This window comes from Drosophila virilis, chromosome 5 (genome assembly GCF_030788295.1).
Source record: "Drosophila virilis strain 15010-1051.87 chromosome 5, Dvir_AGI_RSII-ME, whole genome shotgun sequence".
NCBI lineage: Eukaryota > Metazoa > Arthropoda > Insecta > Diptera > Drosophilidae > Drosophila > Drosophila virilis.
In genome coordinates this window covers 24,372,679-24,399,381 of record NC_091547.1, presented here as the reverse complement: position 1 = coordinate 24,399,381, position 26,703 = coordinate 24,372,679, and the positions used below count along the sequence as shown (strand labels likewise).

General features: G+C 42.3%; 3 protein-coding genes across 4 annotated transcripts in view; all 3 read right to left on the bottom strand.

Moving 5' to 3' along the window:
* Positions 1-18,775, bottom strand: part of mam (neurogenic protein mastermind) — a 36,986-nt gene extending 18,211 nt beyond the window's left edge. The window contains exons 1-3 of one of the 2 annotated variants that reach the window (XM_032437483.2): positions 18,630-18,775; positions 9,240-9,640; positions 6,698-8,785 (exon numbers count right to left, since the gene is read on the bottom strand). In XM_032437483.2, the coding sequence (XP_032293374.1) occupies positions 6,698-8,785; positions 9,240-9,251 (2,100 nt within the window). In that variant the 5' untranslated portion in view covers positions 9,252-9,640; positions 18,630-18,775. Of the gene's footprint in view, positions 1-6,697; positions 8,786-9,239; positions 9,641-18,487 lie in introns of both variants that reach the window. The other variant, XM_070210209.1, reaches the window with a different exon arrangement.
* Positions 18,776-21,644: 2,869 nt separating this feature from the next.
* Positions 21,645-22,228, bottom strand: LOC6627129 (acylphosphatase-2). Its single transcript, XM_002048911.4, has one exon. The coding sequence runs from the start codon at positions 22,107-22,109 to the stop codon at positions 21,774-21,776; it is 336 nt and encodes a 111-aa protein (XP_002048947.1). The 5' UTR covers positions 22,110-22,228; the 3' UTR covers positions 21,645-21,773.
* A 2,599-nt stretch (positions 22,229-24,827) lies between these two features.
* LOC138911399 (neurogenic protein mastermind-like) overlaps positions 24,828-26,703 on the bottom strand; it is a 45,359-nt gene continuing 43,483 nt past the window's right edge. The window contains exon 5 of the mRNA XM_070210210.1: positions 24,828-24,954. Coding sequence (XP_070066311.1) covers positions 24,901-24,954 — 54 coding nt within the window. The 3' untranslated portion in view covers positions 24,828-24,900. The remainder of the gene's footprint in view (positions 24,955-26,703) is intronic.

The following is a 26,703-nucleotide window of genomic DNA, read 5'->3' as shown; positions in this document are numbered from 1 at the left end:
ACATATATATATATATATATATATATATATATAAATAAATATATGTGTATATAGAAGAAGCAACTGGCTGCAGAGCCAAGGGGAATCGGCAGTTCTGCCCGCTGTCCAGGTGAAGGCTGCCCCAAAGGGGCGCAACCATTTAAGAGGTGGCAAGCCATTCGGAAAATAGCTAAAGAGAACTTTGACAAGGTTAAAATCAGTTTTAGGGAGGAGACAAAGTGCAGCAGCAAACGCGCTGAAAAGCGCTGCCACAAAAGAAATGAATATGTTTCCATGTAAAAATTAATATACAATTCTACTAACTGAGCAAAAATTTCTAGTGAATATGGAAAATGGATTTTCCACTGAAATATTTATAAAAATTATTTTTTTCAGAATAGTATGTAGTTATAAAATAACCGATTCTTAACATAATAGGGCAGCCGGCAATCGGTTTGTGCAATCGGTTTGTTCAGTTCCTAGAAAGTGGACACAGATATATATTTTTTATGATATATTTTAAATGAAAGGCAGATGTCTAGGCATAAACGCTTGTGCATATAACTATTTATATATACATGTATCTATAGAGCATATCCCTCCTCCTGCACAACTCTAATCGAAGTAAGCCTCTTCATTGAATTTCAAGGTTCATTACTTTACACTCCATTCCACTCCCACCCCCGTCCCTCCACCCAGCCAGCGCACTTGCTAACCGCAACATATTTTGAGGCGCCTCAGGCATCCAGTTTCAACGCATCAACGCGGTGGCAACACCTGCAAAATTGATTGAAACGCAGCGCAAACTGATTACGAAACTACGCAAACTATTACGAAACTTCTTGGAAAGTAGAAGAGGAGGCATAGCCCAAAAGAAACAGCAGCAAAAGTAAGCAGCAAAAAAGAAAATTTCAGCAAATATTGCGATGCGCCAAAAACCCATCATGATACCAACCCACCCACCCTACTCCACCCCTAATCTACGTAACAGACGCCCTACTGCCAACTGTTACCGCTACAGTTACAGTTGGGGGGTTAGGGGGGGGGGCCCTACCATACGAATGGGAATATAAAAGGTAAATAATGTGACCTTTGAGAGCATCAAATGCGTTGTGTAATGGCGGCCTAAAACAAAATGGCGGGGGCTCATCGTTTGATAGGATGTGCTAAAGTGCGGGTCCACCTACCGCTGCCGCCGACTTTGCCTCGACCGCTGGCCCCTACAACAAAAATGTAACTAGAATATGCCCCATGCCGTTTCGTTTGGCAGCCGCTTTGAATTATGAATGCAACATGGTGGCGGCAACCCTGGCATAGATTTTATGGCATTCTGGGGCGGCTGCTGCCGCTGTTCGCTGTTCCAGTTCGTAATTTGTTGTTAAACTTTATGCCATAAATATTTCAGGTGATTCCCTAACAACAAATTAGTGCCAAAGTTGCGGATGATCCCCCCTATCAATTCTAGACAGTTGCGTGCTTATGTCGTGCATTGAGGTCCATTAATCGCATAACCCACCAGAAATACACTTTTGCATAACTTTACAATAATCCGCGACTCAATGCGCCTCGCTGGACAGACAGCTGGAGAGAAGCGATGGCTTGCCCCTCGCAGGCACCACGGATAGGGGCTGTGCCGCACTGAACGACATAACAAACGAATTATGTCACGAGTTTGTTAAACAATTCGAATGTTTTCCTGTAAAGCTTCTCTACCCACGTCTACCCACTGACCCCCCCGCCAGGCAGTCCACGACAGCCAACCACCCAGTCAACAAGCCACCCAACAGATAGTCAAGGCATGCTGATACCCTGCAATACATTTGACTCACATGCGGCATGGCTATTTAATAATAAATGTGTCAATCAAAGTTTAGAGCAAAATAAGAAAATATTATAATAATTATATATCTGTTTGTTTTACAGGAATTTCACATTTTAAATATGCAAGTATTTGTAGCATATTCTTCTTCTACTTTACTTTTTTGTTTACTTTACACCAAATTCCATGCAATTTCCAGGATATTTGGCTAGTCGCACCCACTCTTTGCGCTTTCCAACACAATCTCACTTCGTTTTATTGCCTTGGCGCCGGCGCATAGTCAGAATCTCAACTCGACTTGTCTCAACTTGGGCTCAAAATCATTTTGACTCGTTTTTTGGGGGCTTTTGAGCTCAATTCTTGAGTTGATTTCATGTTTTTTTTTTTTTTTTTTTTTTTGGTCCTTAGATATGTTACGTTATATGGTTATAAATTATTTATTGCCCCCCCCCCCCCTTCCCCCCCCCCCCGCTGCAAAGTATTACAAAGGCAATTTTCTGTTTGCCATTTTCCATTTTCCCATTTGCCATTTTGTTGTCCAGTTGTGAGGAACTCTCGAATCTTTTGCAGCTCGCAACTTCATTAACTTGGCGCGGCGGGTCATAAAAATCTGGCACGCTTTTAAAAACCAGACCCCCCTTTCTCCCATCTCACCATCCTCCTCCGACCCCTTGCAAATCTGCACCCTTGAAATATATAATTTCCGCACATTTTCACGTTTCGCTCATTTCCGTTGCATATTTTTGTGCGCGCGGCCATTTTCATGTTGTTCTTATGCCCGAATACTCTATGTGCTGTTATATAGTCGTGCATTATTTTATTTTATATAAATTCTTGCTGCCATTCCAAACATATTGTTGTTGTAGCTGTTGTTGTTGCTGTTTGCGTTGTTGTTGTTTTTGGGTTTCGTTTGTAGCTGGCATTTTAACGAGTTAATGCAGGACATGCAAATGTGAACATTCTGAATTCATTGAACTTTTACACGACGGCCCAAACGGCAAAGACAACAACAGCAACAGCAACATCGACGCCAACGCCAACGCCAACGCCAACGTCGATGTAGACACCGACGCCGACGCCAACGTCGACAATAACAGCAACAACAACAGCGACGCCAACGCCAACGTCGCTGCCGTTGCCATCGCTGCTGCTGCTGCTGCTGCTGCCGCTGCTGCTGCTGCTATCGTGTGGCTTCGTTAGCGCTGACGTTGACTGCGGCGTCAGGTTGTTTGGCAGAGCGAGGGAGTGAGAGAGGGCGGCAGGCAGAGTGGGTTATCAAGTTAGAGTTGGTTGAATGAACAATGTCGAATCTTTTATGCCCTGCCACAAAACTAATTCATTTGGCTCATTTCTTTAATGCTTTACATACTTATATATATATATATATTTATATTATTTGAACAATTCAGGCCTGCTTTCTTTACATTACATAATGGGTATTCTTTTAAGTTCAATATTTTATTTTATATTCATTTTATTTTTCATTTATGTATCCATAATTTCCTTTTACCTATTCAAAACTATTTCTCTACTCTCTGATTAGCAAAAGGTATATAGTCCAATGTTTTAAGTAAGACCAAATTCCTACAACTGTTATTACATGTTTTAATACCGTTAAGAGACTTTCTCTCTCTCTCTCTCTTGCGTTAAAGAAAAAGTACTCGAGATATGCATGAATAATTGAACTCGGCGTAAAAACCTGAATATCAATGGAGAGACTTACATATTCTCTTTTAAGCATGTTATTTAAATGACATTTATACTGAACATTCCAATTTCTTTTGGACTTTATTATGCACTTGGCTTGTACCCCTTTTTCTTGCCCCCCCCTCTCTTACTCTTTCTCTCTCACTCTCCCGCCCTCTACCGTTCGTTAGGACATCTAAAAAGCTCGTTAGGCAAATATTTACCAGGAAGATTTATTTTCATTTCATTTGTGTGTGTGTGAGTGTGTTTTTTTTTTTGTTATCTTTCTCTTCTTCGCTGTGGTTTCTTCGCCTTTCTTTGTGTTGGAATATTTCTTGTACATTTTACACGATGCGTGTTCATTTCTTGCAGTCGAGTGCTTCAATTGGTTTTTTTTTTTTTGCAGCTTCCCTGTCGAAGGCTTTTGTTTTTTTTTGGGGTTGCCACGGGCAATTCTGGGTTTCTTAATGAGTCCTATGCAAATATATCGTTAGAGCCAAGTGTCTATACGTGTTGACTTGAGACCTTTCATTCGACCAGAAGATAAAACGCACCCGTCCTACGCGTTGATTTTGACGGGGGCTGTAAAACTGGACGCTAATGTTCGCAGGGTGGCAACTTCTAAAATCCGGTTGAGGCGTGGTGGGGCAGGGGTTGGTGTTGGTGGGTTGGGTTGTCCGGCAGCGGGAACTAAACCAAATTTCAATCTCAATCGTCAACAAGTTTTTGCCAATCTGCTTGGCTCGTTGCGGCCAGAGCTTGGCTCTCCACTTGCACAACTATTTCTATATGCAGGCAGGGGTTGCGCACTGAGTGGAGAGGTAGGGGTAAGGGTAGGGGGAGGGGGAGGGAGCCGTGGCTACCACTTGGTAATGCATGAACAAAATTCATGGGAAAACTTGAGCTTGGACCAGCCTGGACCAGGCTAAAGCGCAAAACGGAAATTTCAACCGTGTCCTTTAGCAAAGGCAAAGCCAAAAGCAGCAGCAGCAGCAGCAACAGCAGCAACAGCAACAGCAACAACGACAGCAACTGCAACAACAACAACTCGAGCACCCAACGAGTTGTTCGTTCTGTTCGCTCCTCGTTTTTTGGCTGCTTTTCTGATGAAAACTACTCAGCGACATGAAACTTAACTTAAAAAGTTTTGCACTTTCATTTTGTAAATGAAATGTTGTATTTGTTGTTGCTGCTGCTGTTGCTGTTGCTGTTGTTGCTGTTGCTGTTGCTATGAAATAGCAGGAAAACAATTTGGAGCGGATAATGAATATGGGTTAGGTAGGGCATGTGCCATGTCTGAATACAAGAATATCATTTGAGTGAAGAGCTGCTCCCCACAACCTGTAATGAGACTCTCGAGAGAGGGATAGCGGTAAAGAGAAATGAGGTCCTGCCATAAAGTTCAGACAAAAGATGTTTTCAACGCTGCAAATGTGCATTGAGTTACTTGTGAATAAAGTAATGTGAATAACATTAGATGATTTGAATGTGAGTTGCTATATGACTATCTGAATAATCTCATCAAAAATACAATCAAAATGGTGTATGAATAAGTGAATACACTCATGAGTGTATTCATGAATATTTTAAGTAGCATTCATTGCATAAGACATGCATATTAAAAATATTCTCCAAAATAAATGTGAATACACTCACGATTGTACAATGAATAGTTTGAATACAAATGAATACAAAGAAAGACTTTAGTTAATCTATTGCTTGGTTGAATATAGGCATTCATGTTACAAGTAAAAACAAAATTAGAAATGAATACACTCATGGGTGTATAATGAATACGTTGAATGCTAATGTATACAAGTCAAGGGTTTAGTCAATCTTGTGCTTGCGTGAATATATGTATTCGTATTAAAAGTAAAAATAAAATTGTAAATGAATACACTCATGAGTGTCCAATGATTAGTATGCGTATTAATGTAAACAGGACAAAGCTTTTGTCATTTTTATGCTTTGGTGAATACAGTTATGAATAAATCAAAAAATAAATAAATTTCAAATGAATATATGCATGGAATGAGTAGTGAATGACTCGCTGCTGTCCTTATTCAAAGCTCCTTTGCTCTTATGTGAGTACGTAATCATAAACATTGTGTATCCTGTAATTACATATTTTATTCATACGAATGCGGCACACAGGTATTCAAAGCGATTAACTACAATATGACACGCCTGCAGGCCAATTGCCAGCGGAAATGAGAATCTGAGTAACGCTCTGCTCAGTGACAACGGGATGACTGGATGACTGGACGCTTCATGCTAGAAGCCAGCGAAAGGACATGGAGCTGGACGAGTACTTTATCAGCCTTATTCAACCTTACTCGAATGCCGGAATATAGGCACAAATGGAACACAGCAGCAACAACAGTTAACTGTCTTTTTTGCTGCTGCTTTGAATCGTGCGGCACGTAATGAAAATGGCGCACATGGCCACAGTCCTGGCTCGGTCGCTGGTGCGGGTCCGACGCAGCTGCTGTTTGCTGCTGCCCGACGCGGCACGAGCAGCACACTGAAGCCGAACGCCAGCTCGACTGACAATTTTATGAACAGATGTGTGGTAAAATTAATGGACAGAGATAAATTTGGGCGGACGTTGCCAAAGGAGGGTTAAACGCCTGAGCGAGTGATTGAGAGAGCTAAGAGAGCGAGCGACGAGTGAGAGAGCGTGAGTGCGAGTGTGTGTGTGTGTGTGTGTGTGTGTGTGTGTGTGAGTGAGCGCATTTTTGAGTCAGTTGCGAGTGCATTAAAATGCGAGCACAACCACCAGAAAAAATTGAGTCCCTGCTCGGGCGCCTGGCAAGCGTCTAGCGTCCCTGCTCGGGCGCCTGGCAAATCATGTAACGTCCCTGCTCGGGCGACTTTTGTATGTCAATTGTGTGAATGGTTATGGTCGAAACTTTACACTTGCCATGCAAGCAGCGCAGTCGGCGCTGGCGTCAGCGTCGCTGCTGCTGATGCTGCTGCTGCTGTTGCTGTTGCTTGGCAATGCCGGATTTTTGTCAAAGCTGTTGACTTCGTTACGCTGATAACTTAAATATGCATAGGAAATTTACATACGTGTCAATGGTATTAAGTAGCATTATATTACTGGATAAGCAGCAATCTCAAGGGGGCAATATTGTAGCTGCTGCGAGTTGTTGCTGTGCGCTACCCGGTCAGCGCCAGCAGCACGCAAATATATATTTGGTTGAAACTCACCTGAATGCCGTGAGAGCCGCCGCCCTGTTGACTTATGTGCAGCTGCTGGGTTTGTTTCATTTGCAGCGTGGTTGTTGTTGCCTGCTGCTGCTGTTGTTGCTGCTGCTGCTGCTGCTGTTGTTGTTGTTGCTGCTGCTGCTGTTGCTGCTGCGTTGCATTGGCTGCATTGCCGCCAGGCACCGCATTGGGATTCGACTGCGGGCCGCGTGGCGGCTGCTGCTGCTGTTGCGGCTGCTGCTGCTGCTGAGGCATATTGCCCGGCGCCTGGTTGCCTTGAGGGCCGCCGCGTGGCGGGCAGTTGAGGAAGTTGGCGTTGGCGTTTTGATTGCTGAATGGCGAGTATTGTTGTTGTTGTTGCTGCAGCTGTTGCTGCTGCTGCTGCTGCGGCGTAGGCACCTGTTGCTGCTGCTGCTTGGCAAAGTTGCCAGCCCCGCCCATGGGTACGCCCATCTTGGGGCCATTAGGATGCTGCTGTTGCTGCTGTGCATGATGTTGCTGCTGCTGTTGCTGCTGTTGCTGCTGCTGCTGCTGCTGCTGCATGGCCTGCTGCTGCTGCAGACGCTTGAGATCGAAATCGTTTGGTGAGGAATAGAAGAGCTCCTGTTTGATATCCAAAAAGTTTTGCTGCACATTCATGCCGGGCCCGCCGCCCGGTGCCTTTTGATGGAACTGCGGCGGCAAGTGTTGCTGCTGCTGCTGCGTGGGATTCGGGCCCATGGCGAAGTCATTGGGAAAACCGCCGCCGTAGTCATTGTAGCGCGGCTGCTGCTGCTGCTGCTGCTGCTGTCCTTGGCCCGGACCGCCCATCATTTGGCCATGTTGCTGCTGCTGCTGCTGCGGCGCCTGCTGTTGCTGTTGCGGCTGTTGCTGCTGCATGCCGTGCGGCGGACGTGGAAAGCCGCCCATGCCGCCCATGGCGCTCTTGTGCTGATGCTGCTCGGCCATTTGCTTGAGCGTCTGCGCGGCCAGCGAGTGCTCGGACATGAGTCCGCCGGGGCCATTGCCGCCACCGCCGCCGCCCGCTGTGGGACCGCCGTTGCCAGCATTGGCATTGCCGTTGGGTCCGTTCTGGAAGCCAACGCCAGGACGCATTTTCATGGACTGCGGATCGAGACCGAGGCCAACGCCGAAGCCGCCAAAGCCATGGCCCAGACCCGTCTCGGACTTTACATTCAGGCTGTTGATCAGATCCTGGGCATTGGGCGGCTCCACTTTGATGCCATCCTCGGTCTTGATGTCCAGCAGCGGCTTTTCGTCGAAGCCGTCAAGGAAACTGGGATTGAAGTCGTGCAGATTGTTGATGAGATCCTTGAATGTGTCATTGTTCTCGGAGTTGTCATCGCCCAGCAGATCCGGAAATCCGGGAAACTGGCCATTGGCGCCGTCCTTGTCCAGCGAGCCCAAGTCCGGAAAATCATGATCCGGCTCCCGTTTGCATTCGACCAAATTGGCCAAATTGCCGAGGGCGGACTTTTGCTGGGCGGACATCATGTTGGGTCCCATGCCAACGCCAACGCCGCCGGGTCCTGTGGCCATGTGGCCACCGCCGCCAGGACCCCCGCCGCCCCGCCCATTATTGCCGAGGCCACCCAGACCGCCGCCTTGTTGTTGCTGCTGCTGGTGGTGATGTTGTTGTTGCTGTTGCTGGTGTTGCTGCTGCTGATGCTGCTGCTGCTGATGCTGCTGTTGCTGCTGATGCTGCTGATGTTGCTGATGTTGCTGCTGATGCTGCTGCTGCTGATGTTGCTGGTGCTGCTGTTGCTGCTGATCGGCGCCCCCTCCTCCCCCGCCGCCCACGCCCGGTTCGCTCTTGACGGAGGTGTTGGTCAGCGCCTTTACTGTGACATTGGTGCTGATCTGCTGCGGCTGCGAATTGGCCGCCGATGTCGTGAACTCCAGTTGTTGCACAATCTCCACGGAGAACTTGGTTAGATTCTCTGAGCCGCCGCCAACGCCGCTTGAGCTGTTGTTGTTGTTATTGTTATTATTATTGTTATTGTTGTTATTATTGGGCAACTTGTGCGGCGGTTCATAATTCTCGGCGCCATTGTCAACATCGTCCGCTGGTCGTTTTAGGATTTTTTGTTGCTGCAAAAGAATATTTTTCAAATAATTTTAAAATGTGCATGACACGACAAAAATTATAACCCGGCATTGCGCGGGTCAAGCATTTCTTATAATATTAAAAACAAGTTTTTCGCTTATATTCCACCTGTGTGAGTGAATTCTGCAAAACCACTAGAAAGTGTGTTAAAAAGCAATCGGAAGATTTCTTAACACACTTCTCTAACTGTACCAAAAGCGAGAAACTATTTTCACAATAATATTTGTTATGATTTTAAACTCGAATAGATTATAAACAAAAAGTTTCACTTATCAAAATATACCATACCATCAAAATGTCAGAAAAGCCAACCTCTATTAAAAATACAGCTACTCAGCTCTCACTCAGTCAGTCAGTCAATCAATCATTCAATCAATGTCAGGCCTTACAGTTGCATATGTAATATGGTATTTAAAAGTAATTGAATTTGCGTCTTACCCAAATATTCATAGATATAGTTTTTTAGTGTTTATGCTCGATTAGGCAAAGTATTTATAAGATACAGTTTTACAGCATGTGCGAGTTAAGAGTTGAGGTTAAGTTGAGTTTTAGAATTGAAGTCTATATTTTGAGAAACTGTTACGATTTGAGATTATGTTTGATCACTTAGGAGGTTTGCGGCGCCGCTTAGACTTGATAAAAGTGGCGCTGTCGTCCGGTAGTGTTGTAGAACGTCGACAGTGTTGCTAAGCGTCGACAGTTGTGCATTTTGTTGCGTTTGCTGCGTGCGCGCATTTGTGTTTTTGTTTTTGTTTTTGATTTTGATTTTGTTTTTGGTTTTACGTTTTTCTTAATTTGCTTCTGATTGAGTCTCTTTTGATTGCAATTTGATTGGGCAGCTGCATACGAGGAGTGACAATTCGATTAACACTTTACACAAAAGTTCAACAAGAACAGCAACAAAAGGCGAGCGCAAAATGCGCTGACTTGACAAAAATAATCAAAAGAAATGCACTGCAAGGCGTGCACAAAAATTTATTGAAAACATACAAAAGACAAAAGCGAAGAGAATGAACACAAAAACGCAAGTGCGCAAAGACAACAACACCAACAACAACAGCAACCGAACAAAATACTCAAAAGACACTTCTAATCAGCAGCGACGTCGGCCGCACAACTGCAAACAGACTACGAGAGCGTGAGTAGCAGGCATGAGGCGTGAGCAAGCCAGCGCTGTCGACGTCGCTGCTTTTGTTTTGTTTTGCTGCTGCTTGTTGCCTGCTGTGCTTTTAGCGCAAGAATGAAAAGCAACAAAAAACAAAAAGAAAAACAATCACATTTAAATCAGAATGTGTTTGCTTTTCAGTTTTATTTTCTCGCCTCGTCGCCCCTCACCGCATCGGCCATAGCTCGCATCTGATCGGCTCGGCTCGATTCGGCTCGCGCCAGGTCGACTCGGCTCGGTTCGTCTCGGCTCGGCTCGGCTCGGCTTGGATCGAATCGGCAGACCGCGCGCGCGACTTTTGCTATTTATTTTGTTTTTAATTAATGCAAAATGTATACAAAATAGCAGCGCATAGGCGCAGCAGAGACCAAGGGTCGCGCGAGGTGCGCGGGCAGCGGCGCGTCTGGACAAAGCGAGTGTTTCTTTTTTTTTGTGTCTTGTTCTTCTCGCTGTTTCATTACACTTCTGTTTGTACGTGCGGATAGCGCTTAGGGTTTGACAAAAGGCAGCGCAGCGGCAGAAGAAGAGCACTCTCATACATACATATGTGCATACACACACCCATGCATATATGTATATACGTGTGTATATGCATTTACACGTAGTGGAGGAAGTTGCGAAATGGATTGAACGGTAAACTGACACGGGATTACGTCGCAAGCACTGGGAGCAGTTTTTTGTGTGGGTACAGTTAAAGTGGGTGTTTCAATATTCATTGTTTTTACTTCATTCGTGGGAGAACGAATGAAGTGAGTGTTTCGAGTGTATTCATTTCACAATTAAACACTTTCCAAACAATTTGTTTAAAAAACCAAATACATAACTATATTCAAACATGAATATGATTTTATGTTAATACTCATTTTAAATCGAACCTAAAATACTTGATTAGCGATAACAATTCAGTCAGCTATAAAAAATGAGTAATTTTTTTAATATTTCAAAGTATTCATATAGAATCATGAGTACTTTTAATCAATTTATCACTTTCACAAAATAATGCGCATCAAATTCACAAGACAAAAGCAATCGAATACATATTCGATACTCTTAGTGCACATCATTTGCGATATTCATATTCATAATAAAATGATTCACATAAACTTTATGTGTATTTCACTCCGACATAGTCAGGCACTTTCCCTAATCCGAACAGTCGCAGCACTAGTTAATAACTTTATGACACACAGACACACACGCACACACACTCTCACACACACACACTCACACTCACACTCAATGCAATATTGCCTCTGGCTGGGTACTCGCAATCTTCTCAGTGTCCGTTGTGGCCATAAAAACCGAGTGAACCGATACACGCGCCAAACACTTTTCCCATTCGCTCGGCTCATTATGAATAAATGCCGTTTCATAAATTTGTTTTTCTTGCTGGGGGAGGGCCCCTGCCCCGTTTCACCCCCTCGCACACTCTGGGTTTTTGATACAATATACCCATTGAAATTCTTTGAATAGGGTATATTGGTATTCTGTGCAAATATGTGCTAGACACCATAAACAATGTTGCTTGTTTATAAAAATATCGATAAATATGAATATATCGATAGGTATTAGATAAGGCGAGTAACTTCTCTCTTATACAAAAGTCAGACACATTTGTTAGGGGAGACATGTTAATATTTACAGCGTCTGGCCACAGGGTATTTGCCAGTCGAGCACTCGCAACTTGTTTCGTGTTGGCAGAGCTTTCTCACCTCCTGTGCGGCTCGCTCTGTGGGCATCTCTCGATGGAAACGTGACACAAAGAATGCAAAACTCTTGCGCTTGGGCAATGAGCGGTTGGCGGGGGGCATAGCTTGCCATAATATTAAGCTTATGTTACACAAGCACACACAAACGCAAACACACACACACACACATTGACACACACACACACGCTCACACACACACAGTGAGCGACAGGTCCAATGTGGAGGCCCGTTTAGAGCGTTAAAGCAACTCGTACAATTTACAAACTTAAAAGTAATTTAGTTTTTTACGACTCCGCTGCGGTAATAAAAATGTTTTGCTCACTCGCTCGCTCGCTGGGGGGAACCGCTTCTTGCCGTTCCCTTCTCGCACTCTGTCCCTGTTTCTCTTACGCTTTCTTACACACTTTCGCAGCTCACCTAAAACTACAACTTCGTTTCACACTGCTGCCGTCTTCCAATTTACAACTGAACCCCCCCCCCCTCCCCCTATCCACCAACACACGCCCCAGCCAAGCACTGAATTTACATTTATCGATATGTCTTTTTCGTTGTCTTCTTCTTCTTCTTGACCCCCGCTCCCTGCCATATCCCCTTTAATGCCAACAAACCCATGAGGTATTTCCTTAGCAAAATAAAATCAAGATAATGTATATTTCTGGTTAAATATATATACTTTCATATATCTTGCAGATAAGGCGCAGATGAAAACGATTTTTAGGTTAGATTCATAGAAATGCATCTGCATATATCGATCCATATGTCTAGAGCTTATCTACCCAAATATACAGAGCTTTGCTGAAGTAAATGGAGAATAAGCTATTTGATTGTTCAGATTACTTGTGATGTAACTTTTGCCTATATATTGAACTTTTCAGACTGACTGATTGACTGACTGACTGATAATCGAGGCACAGTCCAAGGGGCAAGAACTAGTCAGCTGCACATATTTTTTGGATATTCTTTGGGGGGTTTATTTACTTTATGATAATTTGCTTTTAAGAGATTTCTGGAAACAGTTTAAATATTTTTTGTTTCCATTTTTAACAAGTTTGCCTATTCCCTATCGATACTAAGACTCATTCCGTAAGTATCTCAAATATTAGGTAAGTATCTCAATACAAAATCTCTCAAATACTTAATTGAAGCTCACCCAAACATAATTGAGGTCCCCCTTTTTTCTCTCAGTGCAAATCGCTAAGTTTCAATTCTTTTCTCGAGAAGAAAGTCGAAAGCTCGCAGTGTATTTGAGAGAGTTCTTTGTTACTGCCCTCTTATTTCCTGCCGCCCCCCATTCTCTCTGCCGCTCTCTCGCTCTCTTTCTTCGTATCAGTCGCGGGGGCTAAAATAATTTTCTACGATTGAGGCGCACTGAAATAAAGCGCAAAATATGATGCCGCGAACCTTGACACATTAAAATAAGCAATAGCAGCGCCGGCAGCGACGCCAGCGTTGACAGCGGCTGTGAGTAAGACGGCAAAAGTTGACGACGTCGACGTCGCCGTCGTCGACAGTCAGTAAATTTGCGTGTAAAAATAAAAATGCGAAAAAGCTTTGCGGCTGTTGTTGTTGTTGCTGCTGTTGTTGCTGCTGTTGCTGGTTTCTGCTGTTTTGTCTGAATTTCATATTTTCATGTTTCAATGCGGCGAGCTGCAAAAATAAAATAAATAAATGCTGTGCACAACGCGGCGTATGATTAATGCGAATTAGCAGCGAGCGGGAGTGAGAGTGAGAGAGAGAGAGAGAGAGAGAGAGCAAAAACCAGTAAGCGAACTGTTAACCAGTAACTGGGTGGCCAACGGAAGTGGTCGAAAAATTCGTGGAAAGCCTCTACCAGTTAGCCACTATCCTACCATACACCCTACCCCCCACCTACCCTCCGCACAACCCCTCCAACCAATGCCCACAAGCAACTTGTGTGTGCGTGAATCGAATTGAGTTGCGTTCATTTCAATTCTGCTGCGAGGCACCGCGTCGAGCTGTCTGCAGCCGCTGATAGACCTCTGCTACCCTATAAAGGGGGAGGGGGGCGAAACGCGCGAGGGAAGCATGTTAATAAGTGCGACTAAAAGCCGTTAAGCGGCAGGCACATTAAGTGGTTCGGGCTAATGAAGAGAACGGATCACCTTTAGCTGACAATAGGGAGAACAACAAGTAAGTGGGCTCTTGTCGGGAGTGCCCGACTAGAGGATACTCTGAACCTTCTTCTACCAACCACCGAAGCCAGCTCACGCAAGAGGTGGGCAGGGCACGGAAGTAGCTCTAAAATCAAAGATACTTGATCGGTTTTTCTGCTTTTCTAGAAGTTTCATGTCAAATTTGTTGACTCATAATCGATTTTTATCGATTGCTTGAAAACGTGGCAAGTTATCGATAACCGGAAAGAATGAAACTCGTGCTGCGCAAGCACTTGCAGGATCTGCGTTATAGGTTCCTATAGGTTCGCAGTTCATCATGGATATATCGACTCGGCTATTGATGCTGACCAAGACTATATAAACTTTATGGAATAGGAGATGCTTCCTTCTTTCTGTTGTAACATTTGCACAAAACTTTTAACTGATTTTTACCCACTTTCAATAGCTACGAAATTCTATTAAAATAAAAAACTGTAATTATTTGCAAGTAAGTCAAGAGCACAAGATAAGATCGGTTAAGTAATATTAAGAAGCTTCACTCGCCCTCATGTACAGTACGAAATACATCGGAAAATATAAATGAAAATGAGATTTGTCTACAAACCAGCTAAAGGAAAAGGAAGAGAGCTTGGCTTTAAATTTGAAAACTGTTTTCCTCGGCACGAGCTGCATACAACTTTTGCTGTGCTTACTTGCCTTTCACTCAATGAATCTATCAAAAGATCTGTGAAAATAGCTTTACAGTAGTTTATATTAAAAATAGAGAGCTTTTTGCTACAGTCTCTACTATTATTTTTCGAACTTGCAACCAAATTCCTTAAGACTTTTCACTCTTTTTCAGATTTTCGCTCACAAATTATCAAAGCAATTTTCTCTTGTAACCAATTATCCGCCCAATATAACTATTTTTAATTGCATGAAAAGCTCTTATTAATTGAGCGTATTGGAGATTCCTTCTTAAGAGCTGAATTTTTTCATGTGGTAAAATGTAAGACATGCTCACATACATTATGCCGTTTGTTTTCGGCCTGTCAGCTGAGCAGCTTATTTTAAATACGAATATTTTTCAGCGCAGGCTTTCATTAATTATTATAACTCGAAATTGAGTGCAGCTATAAAATATATTCGATTTTTCATTAATTTTGTTTCTCGTTGTAATTTACAGCAATATTTTGTCAGAGCTCATTAATAATGCAACTTCTTTTACACCCCCTCCCCACTCCCTCCCCCCACTCACACTCCCCCACTAACGCTCACTTGTTGGCTAGTTTAATTAATTATAAAAAGCGCATTAATAAGTGTACATAATTTCGTAGTAGACTCCTCTATTGCGCTCTTGCTTTATTTTCCAATTAATTTGGAGCTATTTGAACCTGCAGTCCATGGCGTATGCTTAATATTTTAGCCTTGCAATTGCAAACGCCCCTCACATTTGTATTCATAGCATGATGGCAGGGGGAAGTGGGCGACGGGCAGGGCACAGGGTTAAAGCAGCCAGCCACGTTTGCCACGCCCACTTAGTGCCAGCTCCTATTACATTTTCCATACTATTAATTATTTGGCGCATTATAAGAAATTTCGCACTTGGGCAGCAACAGAAAAAAAATAATGAAAATTAACAGGGGCAAAGGCAGAGAGAGAGCGCGAGAGAGAGAGAGACTAGAAGATACCCTGTAAATGTAATGCGTGAAAGATCGGATGAATACCTTCCCATTGACAAACTAAAACAATTTCTTTAACTTGAACAAACTTGCGGCATAGCTTAAACAACTGCATATCTAATTTTACAGGGTATTAAGAAGATGCGTGCATATAATAATTCATTTTTCATTTGCGAAAAACTAATTAGAAATTATGTTGGCAAAATTAATTAAGAGACGAGGGGAAGAACAAGAAGAACAACAGTCGCCACAGCAAGAAGTATTAGCAATAATAATATAATATTATTACTATTATTATTACTATTATTATTATTATTATTATTATTGTGGCATATATACAAATATGCATTTGAATGATCGGCAGCGACCGCATTTTTCTTTGGCCATTTGCATTTCATGCGGCAGCTTTTTACTGCCGTTTGTTGCATTCGTTGCAATTCGTCTGTCGATTTGTGTCTATTTGTTGCGCTGTTTCTACACTTGGAGAAACACTTGTCTCTAATTGGAAAATTGAAGAAATCAGAATGAAAGATATTTTTCTTCTCACAAAAAAAAACAAAAGAACATGAAGGGATGCATTTAAAAAATACAAAATAAATTATACTCAGCTGCGATTCTTGTTTCTCTCTTGTTTTATGTCTTTTTCTGCACAAAGAGAAAAACTTTTCTTTTATAGAAAAACAGCTTGTTCTTAGGGAAATGAGCATGAATAAATGAATAAAAGAGTAAGGACGTTTATTTAAAACAAAAAGGAAAAAGATCGAAACTTGTTCCTTTCTTCTTTTGGCCTATTTCTTGGAGGGAAAAACTTATCTTTGAGAGAAAAACTTAAGTATAATCGAAAAACATCTTATTCTTTAGGCAAAATTAGATTGGAAGAGAGTTTTTATAAAAAATAATAAAAGTAAAAAGGGATTTATTTAAAAAAATTATATATTCATTTTAAACGTTTATTCCTTTCTTTGAGTCTAATTGTTGCTCTATTTCTACACTGAGAGAAACACCTTTCTTTAATGGAAAATATCTTAGCCTTTGGGAGAAATGAGCATGAAAAAGTGTTTTATTTAAGTTTAATATTTGAGCAATCAAAATTAAGTTTTACTCCGCATCGAAACTTGTTTCTTTTTTGCCTTCCGCTTTCTACACGCGCTTTCAGCCCGATTGCAACCAATTTGAACGAGAAGATTTCAAGATCAATATTTGCCCTAACTTTGGGTAAGAATTTTCAAAAGTTAATAAAAGGAAAGAATACTTATATAATTGGTGTATATATAATATATTCAATTGCTTTGATATTTATTTTAGTGTAGAAATTTAAAATTATTCAGTTGTGTTATGAAATGCAATTGCATTTCAAAATTTCTTTAAAAAAATTTAAAATTTCTTTAATTTTTTGCAGTGTATATATGTTACGCCCAAACACAACGAATACCAACTACCCTATATCCAATTGACTTGCGAAAAGTGTTTATTTGGCAATTTTTAGTTTTTCTTTTTATCACTTACAAACACTCAGACACACACACACACACATACACTGGCTAAACACATTTAACTAGCAGCCAATTTAGAATATCTTTTCAACTTTCCCATTTTCCATTTCGTTTTTCTCAAACTCTTTGAAGGCGGCGTCAAGAAATTGATATTGTTGGAAGTTTTTCCTCTTTCATTTTCAGCCATGAATTCGAATAATTTTAATGGCCATTTCTTGCTGCTTCTTCAAATTCATGAGAATCGAACAATTTTACAGGTTTCCCTCCCCCCCCTGAACTTTGGCCCCTTTAAGATTCCAAAAATACGTCTAATTAATTGACTTATTTATTTATGCTTTTTTTTCCTTTGGATGCACTTCACTTGATTAATTGGCGGAGGCAAGGGTGCAGAGGGGCTGGAGGGGGGGGCACAGAATGATTGGAAGGATGGGGCGGGTGTGTGGTCGGGGCAGAGGGGTTGAAATTCAAATAGATTGTCCGCACTTTTTGCGCAATTTTCGTTGATTTATTTAGCATATTTTGATTTATGTTTTTTAATTTCGCTCGCGTTGGAAAAACAGACTTTGAGACGGAGGCAGCGAGGGGGGGAAGGGGGGAGGAGGGGTTGGCAGAGAGCGGTGCGCTAGAGCGGAGGAAGAGATGTGTTGGGGGGTTATCTAATGAGTCTGCAGCTAATAAATTTGCATTCGCCATGCATAATTTCTCAGGGGAAATACAAATGTCAAATAAATACACACACACACACACACACACACACACACAAATACAGGGAAAACATTTCTAGAGGCCCGAAAATTCTTTAGAAAAAAAAAGAACAAAAACAAATAAAAATCAAAACATTATGCAAAATATTTTTGGTGTCCGTCGCTGGGAAATTACCCAAAGAAAAAAAACATTCGCATAAATTTCAATGAATTGTTTTTTTATAAGAAAATTTATGCTAGATTTAAACTTGTTTTTTTACGCTTTTTTAATCATAATGTTTTAATTTATAACTATATAATAAATATAATATTTATTGTTTATTTATTTATTATATTTATTGATATCGATAATATTTATTTGCGATTTTTTGAAATTATTTTTCAATCTGTTTACAATTATTTTTTGTTTAAGGTATTTACGTATTATTTTAATATTTTTAATTTTTTATTACATTTTTATTTTGAACTATTTTTTTTTTTTTTAATATTTTTGAGCATGTATAATTTTTTTTGTTTATCTTTTATTTTTTATTGATTTTATATTATTTTAATTTTTTATACAAATGTATTTTTCATTAATTAATTTGTATTGATTACATTATTTTATTTCCATATTTTTTAATATTTTTTATTTTATTTTTTATTATTTATGTTTGTTTTTAAATGTTTCCAGATATTTTTAAACAATTTTCTTTGCATAAAATAAAAGAGGTAAATTTTTCGCCAAATTATTTAACTTGCATTTTTAAAGAAAATTTTTAAAATATTCGTAAAATGTTGCACTTGTAACTGATTCGATTTTCTATGAAAATATTTTGCCTTTTGTTGCTGTTGTTGTTATTTTCGTTGTTGTTGCTTTTGTTGTGTAAACACTTTTTAGCCGCTTGCACTTGATGTTTATTTGTTGTTTTTTGTAATTTTATTTTTATTATTATTATTATTATTTTCTTTTTAAACGCACAGCGAGCGTCGCTTTTCTTTTGCTTGCGGCTTGTGATTTGCTGCTGCTGCCGTTGTTGTTGTTTTTGCTGCTGTTGCTTTCAGTTGCGGCTGCTGCTGCTGCTGCTGTCGTGAGTCGTTTGGCAGTCGGTTTATAACTGGCACGAGCCGTTGCCAGCGAAGCAGCACGAACCGAATGCGGACAGAGACCGTTGACGTTGACGTTGGCAGCGACGCCAGCAGCGAGAAAGTTTGCGTTTGCATTGTTGCAGCGCAGCAGCAGCAGCAGCAGCAGCGGCAGCAGCAGCAAAGGCAGCCAAGCGAATTTTTCAGCGCTGTAAAATGTGCGCGCGCGTGTGTGCGTGTGTGTAACTGTGGGGGTGGCTGCAAGCTGTCAAGCTGTTATGTTAAGTCTGTCTGTTACCTTTAACAGCGCGTCGCCGTTTGGCTTATCAGTTGTCGCTGTTGCATGTCAGCGCTGACTTCGCTGCCAGCGTCGCTGCCTGCTGCCTGCTGCCGCTTTCATGTTAAAACCAATTCGTTTGTCATTTGTTTAATGACACAAATATTTGTGCAAAGTGTATGTGTGTGTGTGTGTGCCACTCAACTCATTTTCAATTTCCATTTTCTTTTTGCCCATTTATTGTTATAATATTGTCTGTTGTTTATTCATTTATTTTTTTTTTTTTGGCGTCATAAAAGTTTTCCGACTTGTTTTCCATGTAGCTACTCTGTGCGTGTGTGTGAGTGTTGCAAAGTGTGCTATAAATTTGATTACTACATAATAGCCCGCAATAATAAAGCGACTAATGACAATACTTCGGCAGGTGCTGCGGTGGTAGGCGGAGGGGAGAGTGAGGCTGGGGTTAAGCTTTTGTGCGCCTTCGTTTCTGTGCGCCTTTCAGCCAAATTGAATTCCATTTGATGACTGTTAAATTAAGTTGAAATGTTCTGCTGCCTCGTCTTACGACACACACCCCACCCCCCACACCCTGCTAGCTTTGGTAAGTGTAACAAGGACGCGCCAGAGGAGCTGTCGGGTGGGAACAGTGGGTACAAGCGCTCGAGTTTCACAACCCTCGCAACAACAGCAACAACAATGTAAACAACTAAATAAGGAAGTGACACCGGAAGCGCTGGCAGCGCAGCCAGCAGCAGTGCTGCGACGCCGGCAGCGACGCGTGGCTAGCAACGCGCGCGCGGTATGCGCAAAGGAATGTCTCAAAAAATATGCTGGCAGCTCCTGCCAGCAATAACAGCAGCCCAAGGCAAGAATCACTCAAAGCCCGGCAGCGCAACAACGACTGCGACAGCGGCAGCGACTGAGAGAGACGGTGAACGAGAGCCGACGCAGCGTTGCTCAGGAGTGTAATGTTTGCACTCTCTTTCCCTCTCTCTCTCTCTCTCTCTCTCTCTCTCTCTCTCACTCGCTGCTGCTCTCGCTAGCAAAATGCCAACGACACCGGCCGGCTGAAACTAGTAAGAGCCATAGCCAAGCTTCAGCCCACCCTTGCGTCGCCCCCCAGGCCATCTTTGGCACACTCTGCCACGCACTTTGCAGTTTAACCTATAAAAATGCCGCAGCAACAGCGACGAAGGCAGCAGGTTTGCGACTGCAGCAGCAGCATGGAAAATGTTGGCGCTGCTGTTGCGTTTACTGTTGCTGCTCTGTGTCTCTGCGCGCCTGTTACGCACGCAACGAAGTTGCTAACACACACACAGACGCGCGCGCAAATACGCAACGACGTGAGCGCCGTTGTTCTGTTACGAAGCTGTTGCTGTTATTGCTGTAGCTGTTGCTGCCTCTGTTGCTGTGGTTGCTGTTGCTGTTGCTGTTGCTGTTGTTGTTGTTGTCAGTGCCGTTCATTTATTTGATTTTGTTGTGATTATGCGCAGTGCATGAGCGTCAGCGCCAGCGCCAACGTCGGCGTCGCGCTGTAGCCAGCGACCCATGGAGGGCATTGAGTACTTAAAAACAATAACAACAACATGAGCAGCATATAAAATATGCAATGGACAAGCGTGCGCGACTTGCAGACACCCTGGCAAAAAAAATGTATTTAACATCTAAAAATTTTAAAGAATATGTGAACCAAATATTAAAAAGAAAAATAACATTTTGAAATATTTCTTCTGCTAATATTGCTGAATATAAATGAACAACCAAAAGTTATGGCCTGTACTATACCCTTTAAATATATGTAATATATTTATAAATATCTTATAGGATTTAAGCAAATATTTTTCCTCAACGAATCGCTTTGTTATTTATAACATAGATGAGTTATCTCCATCCTCATATCATCCATCAAGGCTGACTGAGAAAGTTGCTGGTTCAAACCTAGGTTAACTCGGACCAGGATGTTATTTAGACCGTAACATAAGTAGCTTATGACTATATCCCCTACTGATAAAAATAACCTACTGCTCTGAGTCGGACATTCGGTTAACTGAAGAAGGTTGCTGGTTCGAACCACCAAATAGCGCCTTACTGTAGAAATGTCATAAACCTGTATTCTAATACTGATAATATAAATTAATCTTTCGATAAACTGTTTCCATTTTTATGGTGTATCTCATGGGTTTAGTTGTGTACCTTTCGGATACGCAATGCCCAGCACACCTCGTGCGAAATCGTGCTACCCGGCGATTTCGTCATGTGGTGGCATGGCCAGAGACAGAGACAGAGACGGAGACACAGACGGAGAGGGGATGTTGGCGGAGACGTTGGTGGCAGGGGCAACGACAATGGCAGCCATTTCTATGGCTCTGTTTTCTGTAGCTGTTGCTTCGATGTTGCCTCGTAAAAACTCATTGCCAGTTCGGGGCGGCGCTCAACTGGAAATGCGGCCCAGCCAGAGGCTGCAGGTGTGTGCCCGTCCAAAGATATAAAGATATATGTATATATATATATATATGTATCTGAATGTATATGTGTATCTTTTAGATACTTGGCCTGAGTGCGCGTCCGATGGCAATGCTTAATTAGTGGCTGGCAGCGTGTTTGAGTTTTATAAATGATGTTCGAGATGGGGGCTAGTTGCTCGGGATCTGAACCAGGTTTAATTCATGTACAACACACACACACACAAACGATCAACAATCAATTAATTTTGTCAACGCCAAAACTTGCCGAGACATGCACGTCAAACCTGTGCTCTGAACTCTAGACGAGCTGGGGCTCCTCCCGCCGATCTGGATGATAGCGTATGGTAAAGCTATCGAAACTGTGCACCGGTATCTCCTTTGTGGGCGTGAACTCGGCCCGCTCGATGACCGCCTTCTCGCTGCCAAAGCAGAGCAGCCAGAACTTCAGCTCGTTCACCTTTGGTAGTGTGCCCTCCAGCTCGCCGGTAACAGTCCCGCGATCCGTGTTCATCACCCAGCCGCGCACCCCATTCGCCAGGGCCAGCGAGCGGGTTGCTTTGCGCATTCGCACGCCCTGCACCTCGCCAAACACCTCAAAGCCGCAGGTAAATATTTGATCCTCCGGAGTTTGCATGCTAATGTTTATTGAATATCAAATTTAATGTATATTCCGTATTAAGGTTTTGCTTTCGCTGAGAATTGTGAAAACAAATTGGAATTGATATTGTTGAGAGGTGGCAAGTTTTTTTTCTCCAAAGCCAACTTAGTTCTCCCTCTCCCCTTTGGCTTTTAATATATATATATATATATATACTTTTGATATATAAACATCTCGAGTTGCCCAGGGTATTTCCTTAAAGTAATTTCATAAAGATTTTTAAAAAAGCCAAAAGACATTTCACGCTATTTCCACCATTGCGCGCTGTTAAATTCCACGCGTGCTGGTGGAAAATGTGTGGAATAGCTCAATCTTAGTTTTCACGTGCATCCGAAAAGCCAGCTACCCCAAAAAAAAAATAATGATAATCATCAGGCACTCAATCAGCTAATCGGTTATTCAGGACCTAGGGTATCGATGCTTTATGTTTGAAAGAAATCTACCCTAACTTAATGCACTCTTTCGATATCCGTGTGAAAAAAAAAAACGGGAATGACTTGTGAATTACGCAACTCGCATGGATTCTTATGTGAAGTGCTCGGAACTTGGTTTCTATTGGCAGCACCCTCGCAGCTAATCACATTGTATCTTTTGTATGGCCTTATCCTATATCCCATATCAGCGCTGGGGACTCATAAATCACATGCCACACACAGAAGGACACACACACACGCACACACACACATTGACACTCTCTGATTCATCTCATGGCAATCCAATCAACTGGCAATGCCACAAAAAGTTAACAACAACCACCGTCTTGCCAAATGTTGCAACCCCCTACCCCCCCCTATCCCCTCTCCCCCCCCCCCCCCCCCCCCCTCCAACCAGCACAGCCCGTGAACAACGGCAAAACAATAACTAGGCGAGATAAACAGACAACATTTGGCGGTAATGCAAACGTTGCTGCTGACGACGATTCTATGGCAAATATTTAATATGATATTTATGGTGAATGCGGGCGGGCGGGCGGTCGGACGCACGGTCGAGCCAAGACTGGGCAAAAAGAGGCCGGTGATAAATGACTACGGCGACGGCGACACTGCTGCCCGCAAACTCCCCCTATGCCAAGGCAGCGCAGCAGCAGCAGCAACAAAAGCAGCGACGTGCTCATTCAAATGTAACAGCACGAGCCGCTGGCGCTGCCGCCGCAGTCGCAGTCGCTGTCGCTGTCGCTGCCTTTCGTTGAGCCGAAGGTGAGCAAGCCAAATCAAACAAGCCGAAACGCAAAAGCAAAAAAATATACAAAATAAAATAAACAATGGTGAAAAACGCAACGCTTCAAGGGATTTCGCTGCTGTTGTTGTTATTGTTGAGCAAACTTGGGCTTCAATTGCGACGCATAAAACTTGACTTGAACTGAACGAAAAGCAGAGAAGAGCGAGGTCAGCGCAGCAGAGCTCAAATCGGCTGTTAACAGCGAGTTCGAGCAGCGTGCGAATGAGAGCATATGCAAGCCGAGCTTAGGGCACTGTTATTAACAGGCGATCGTTCGTTTCACTTGAAAACTTACTATCGAGCGAGGTCGGCGCAGCACTGTTACTAACAGCGAGAGAGAGAGAGAGAGTATATGCAACTTGGGCTTGAAGCGAACTGTTAGCTGCATTTGCTTGCTGTAAAAGCAATCACTGTTCAATCTTTATTTAACAGCCACACTATAGTATGTTAAATAATGCAAAAATGCTTAAAACCTAAATTCAACAAGATTTCACGTACGCACCAATAACAACAAAATACATAAAAGTACAGTCTACAACACCTACATATGTATGTACATATATTTTCTAATTGAAATGCAAATGAAAAGCTAAATACTATAATTAGCTTAAACATAAAAGTGAAGAGGCAGCACAGAAAACAGCGCCAGGCAACAACAGCAGCAACAAATCGACAACAAAATACAAAAATCAAAGGGGAAAAAAACCAGCTGAACGATAATTCAAACGCAATATGTAAACACTTCAAATCTGGGAACAGAAAATCAAAAAACAAAAAAAAGAAACAACATTGAACTATGAATGCAAATGTGTTGGTGTCTAAGAAAAATGTAAAGAAAGAAAGCAAAGAAGCAAAGCAGCAGAGTAACAGCGCCAGCGATTGCGACGCCGCTGCAACAGCGCAGCTGGCCCAGGCGCTTGCAGTTGTTGGGGGCGGGCGTCAAGTTGGGGTGGGAGTGAGAGACGTCGCCTTGGTCTCTGCTGCGTTTGGTATTTCGGCGCTGTGCGTCTCGCTTCGTCTCGTCATGGCTCGGCTTGGCTTGGCTTTAAATACACACACACACACACACGCACACACTCACACGCACACATACAAGTGAAAACTGACTTTGTTTGTTTACGCGATGACACAATTCTAAATCTGTCTTGGTATCTCGCTCCCACTCATACACTGTATTCGTATGCGTGTGCATGTGTATGCGTGTGTTTGTGTGCTTAAACTGGGCTTTGTTTGCCAAGGTTTGAGGTTTACGATTTGATTTTATGACACTTTATGCTCAGGATTTGATTAAGTTCCCGTATAACAACGACAACAACTTCATATTTAACCTAACAAGGCAAACGGGGAGGGCGTGACGAGAAATTCTCAAGCACAGCCCCTGCCGACCCCTTTTAAAAGAATTTTGAAACAGTTTATCTTTACCAATATCGGAACATACAATATCCAGGTGAGTGCCATTTCAGATTATGTCATGCAATATTGCTAATCTGTGGAGAATTCCCTTTGCATTTCCACTTATATTTCGCACTCTGATTATTGTTTACGCTACTTACGTACTTTTCCGCTTAAAATTGAGCGTTGTCAACACTAAAACGAAACTCACCTGCAATGAGAAAGAGAAGAAGAGAGGGAGAATGCTGATTAACAAATGCAGCGTGAACGCAACTCGAATGATAAATCAACTGGCTAAAAATACAACAACAATAATGACAAGAACAGCAGCAGCAGCAGCAATAACAACAGTAACGCCGACGTTAGCGCTGACGTCGACGTCAGCGGCCAAAAAAGGCAAACAATTGCAAAAATCTGCATGTGGCTGCCGTGCGCGACGGCCAAAGCGAAGCTAAAAATATTTCTGCTCGCTTAGATATCCAAAATTAGCTGCGACGTTGCGACGTCAGCAGCGAGCGAGAGAGAGAGAGAGAGAGAGAGAGAGTGACAGAGGGAGAGCTAAGATGGCAGAGGTGGCAATGGCGACGCTCTCGACGTCACCGTTGAGCGGCGCGTCGCTGACGTTTTGCGGCTGCGACTGCGGCAGCTGGCAGCAGGTTGGCAGAAAGTCTGTTACTGATAACGGGAAATGGCATGCCAACACCAACAACAGCTCAACATGTCTCACTCACACTCGCACTCACACTCTCTCTCGCTGCTCTCGCCCAGCCGGCAGTGGCCGCAACTGGCGCGCTCTCTTCATGCAGCTCTGGGCAACGCTCACGCCAAAATAAACAAAACAAATGTAAAGTGCGCCCCTTTGCGACGTTATGCTGCGACTGCCCCCCGCATACTGCTCTGTACTGAGCGAACCATGAAAATAAATATGTGGGCATAACAAAAATGAAAATTGTACGCGAAATGTGCCGCAAATGGCAGCAGATTTGCCATTAAAATGTACACGGAGGCTTTATGTTATACACTGAGAATGAGCGACAGAGTATGAGAGTGTGGGAGAGCGCGTGCGAGGGTGAGTGAGTGCCAGAAAGCATAGACAAACAGTCGTAGCATAACAAAAGAAATAGACAAAACACTAGCAATGCGGGGCGCTGTTAAAGAGCTGTTAGCTAACAGTCGCGCGTGTCGAACAGACTGTTAAACTTGGCAACAAAAAGCAATTTCAACTATAATAAATTAATTAGAGGTTTCTGTGATTATTTTAGAACAAATTTTTGTTTGACTTCGATAGATACATTTTGGTTTCTCAAAAAAAGTATCTAGTGAAATCAAAGCTATGCACAATATATGTACATACATTTTTTTGAATGCTTGCGAAGTTTTCTCAACTTTTCATTGCTTGATTTTGTGTTGCCGCCAATGAAAAGTACACAAAATCATGGTAAAATTAATTTAAATGCATTCTTGCTTAAGTTTCTTTTAGGTTTCCTTTTCCATTTTTCAACTAATTTTTCGTGTAGTAGCAACAATTAAATAAAAACTTTAACACGTATACGCACTGTGACGCACTTGAATAAAAATTTAAAAACTTCCTATATAATGGTTGTTGTTGTTGTTATTGTTGTTGTTGTTGTGGCTGTCAAGCGTCACAAGTGCCGCATCTGTTTTGTAAATTAATTAATATATTCTACACGTAAGTGCAAAAATAAATCATCAAAAGTGGCAAGTGCAGAAAAAAAGGGAACAATTTTTTTATAAAAAAAAAAAAAAAAATACGCGCATAATTAAATTTTAAAGTATTATTTACAGACCCACGCAGTTGCATAGAAATAAATGTAACAATTGAACAAATACTCTAAAATGTGATTTTTTCAATCTCAAACTAGTTTTCTCAACATTTTTTTGGGGTTTGAATAAATAAACAAAGCATGCATATGCTTATAATTTGTACGTTTGTTTAAAA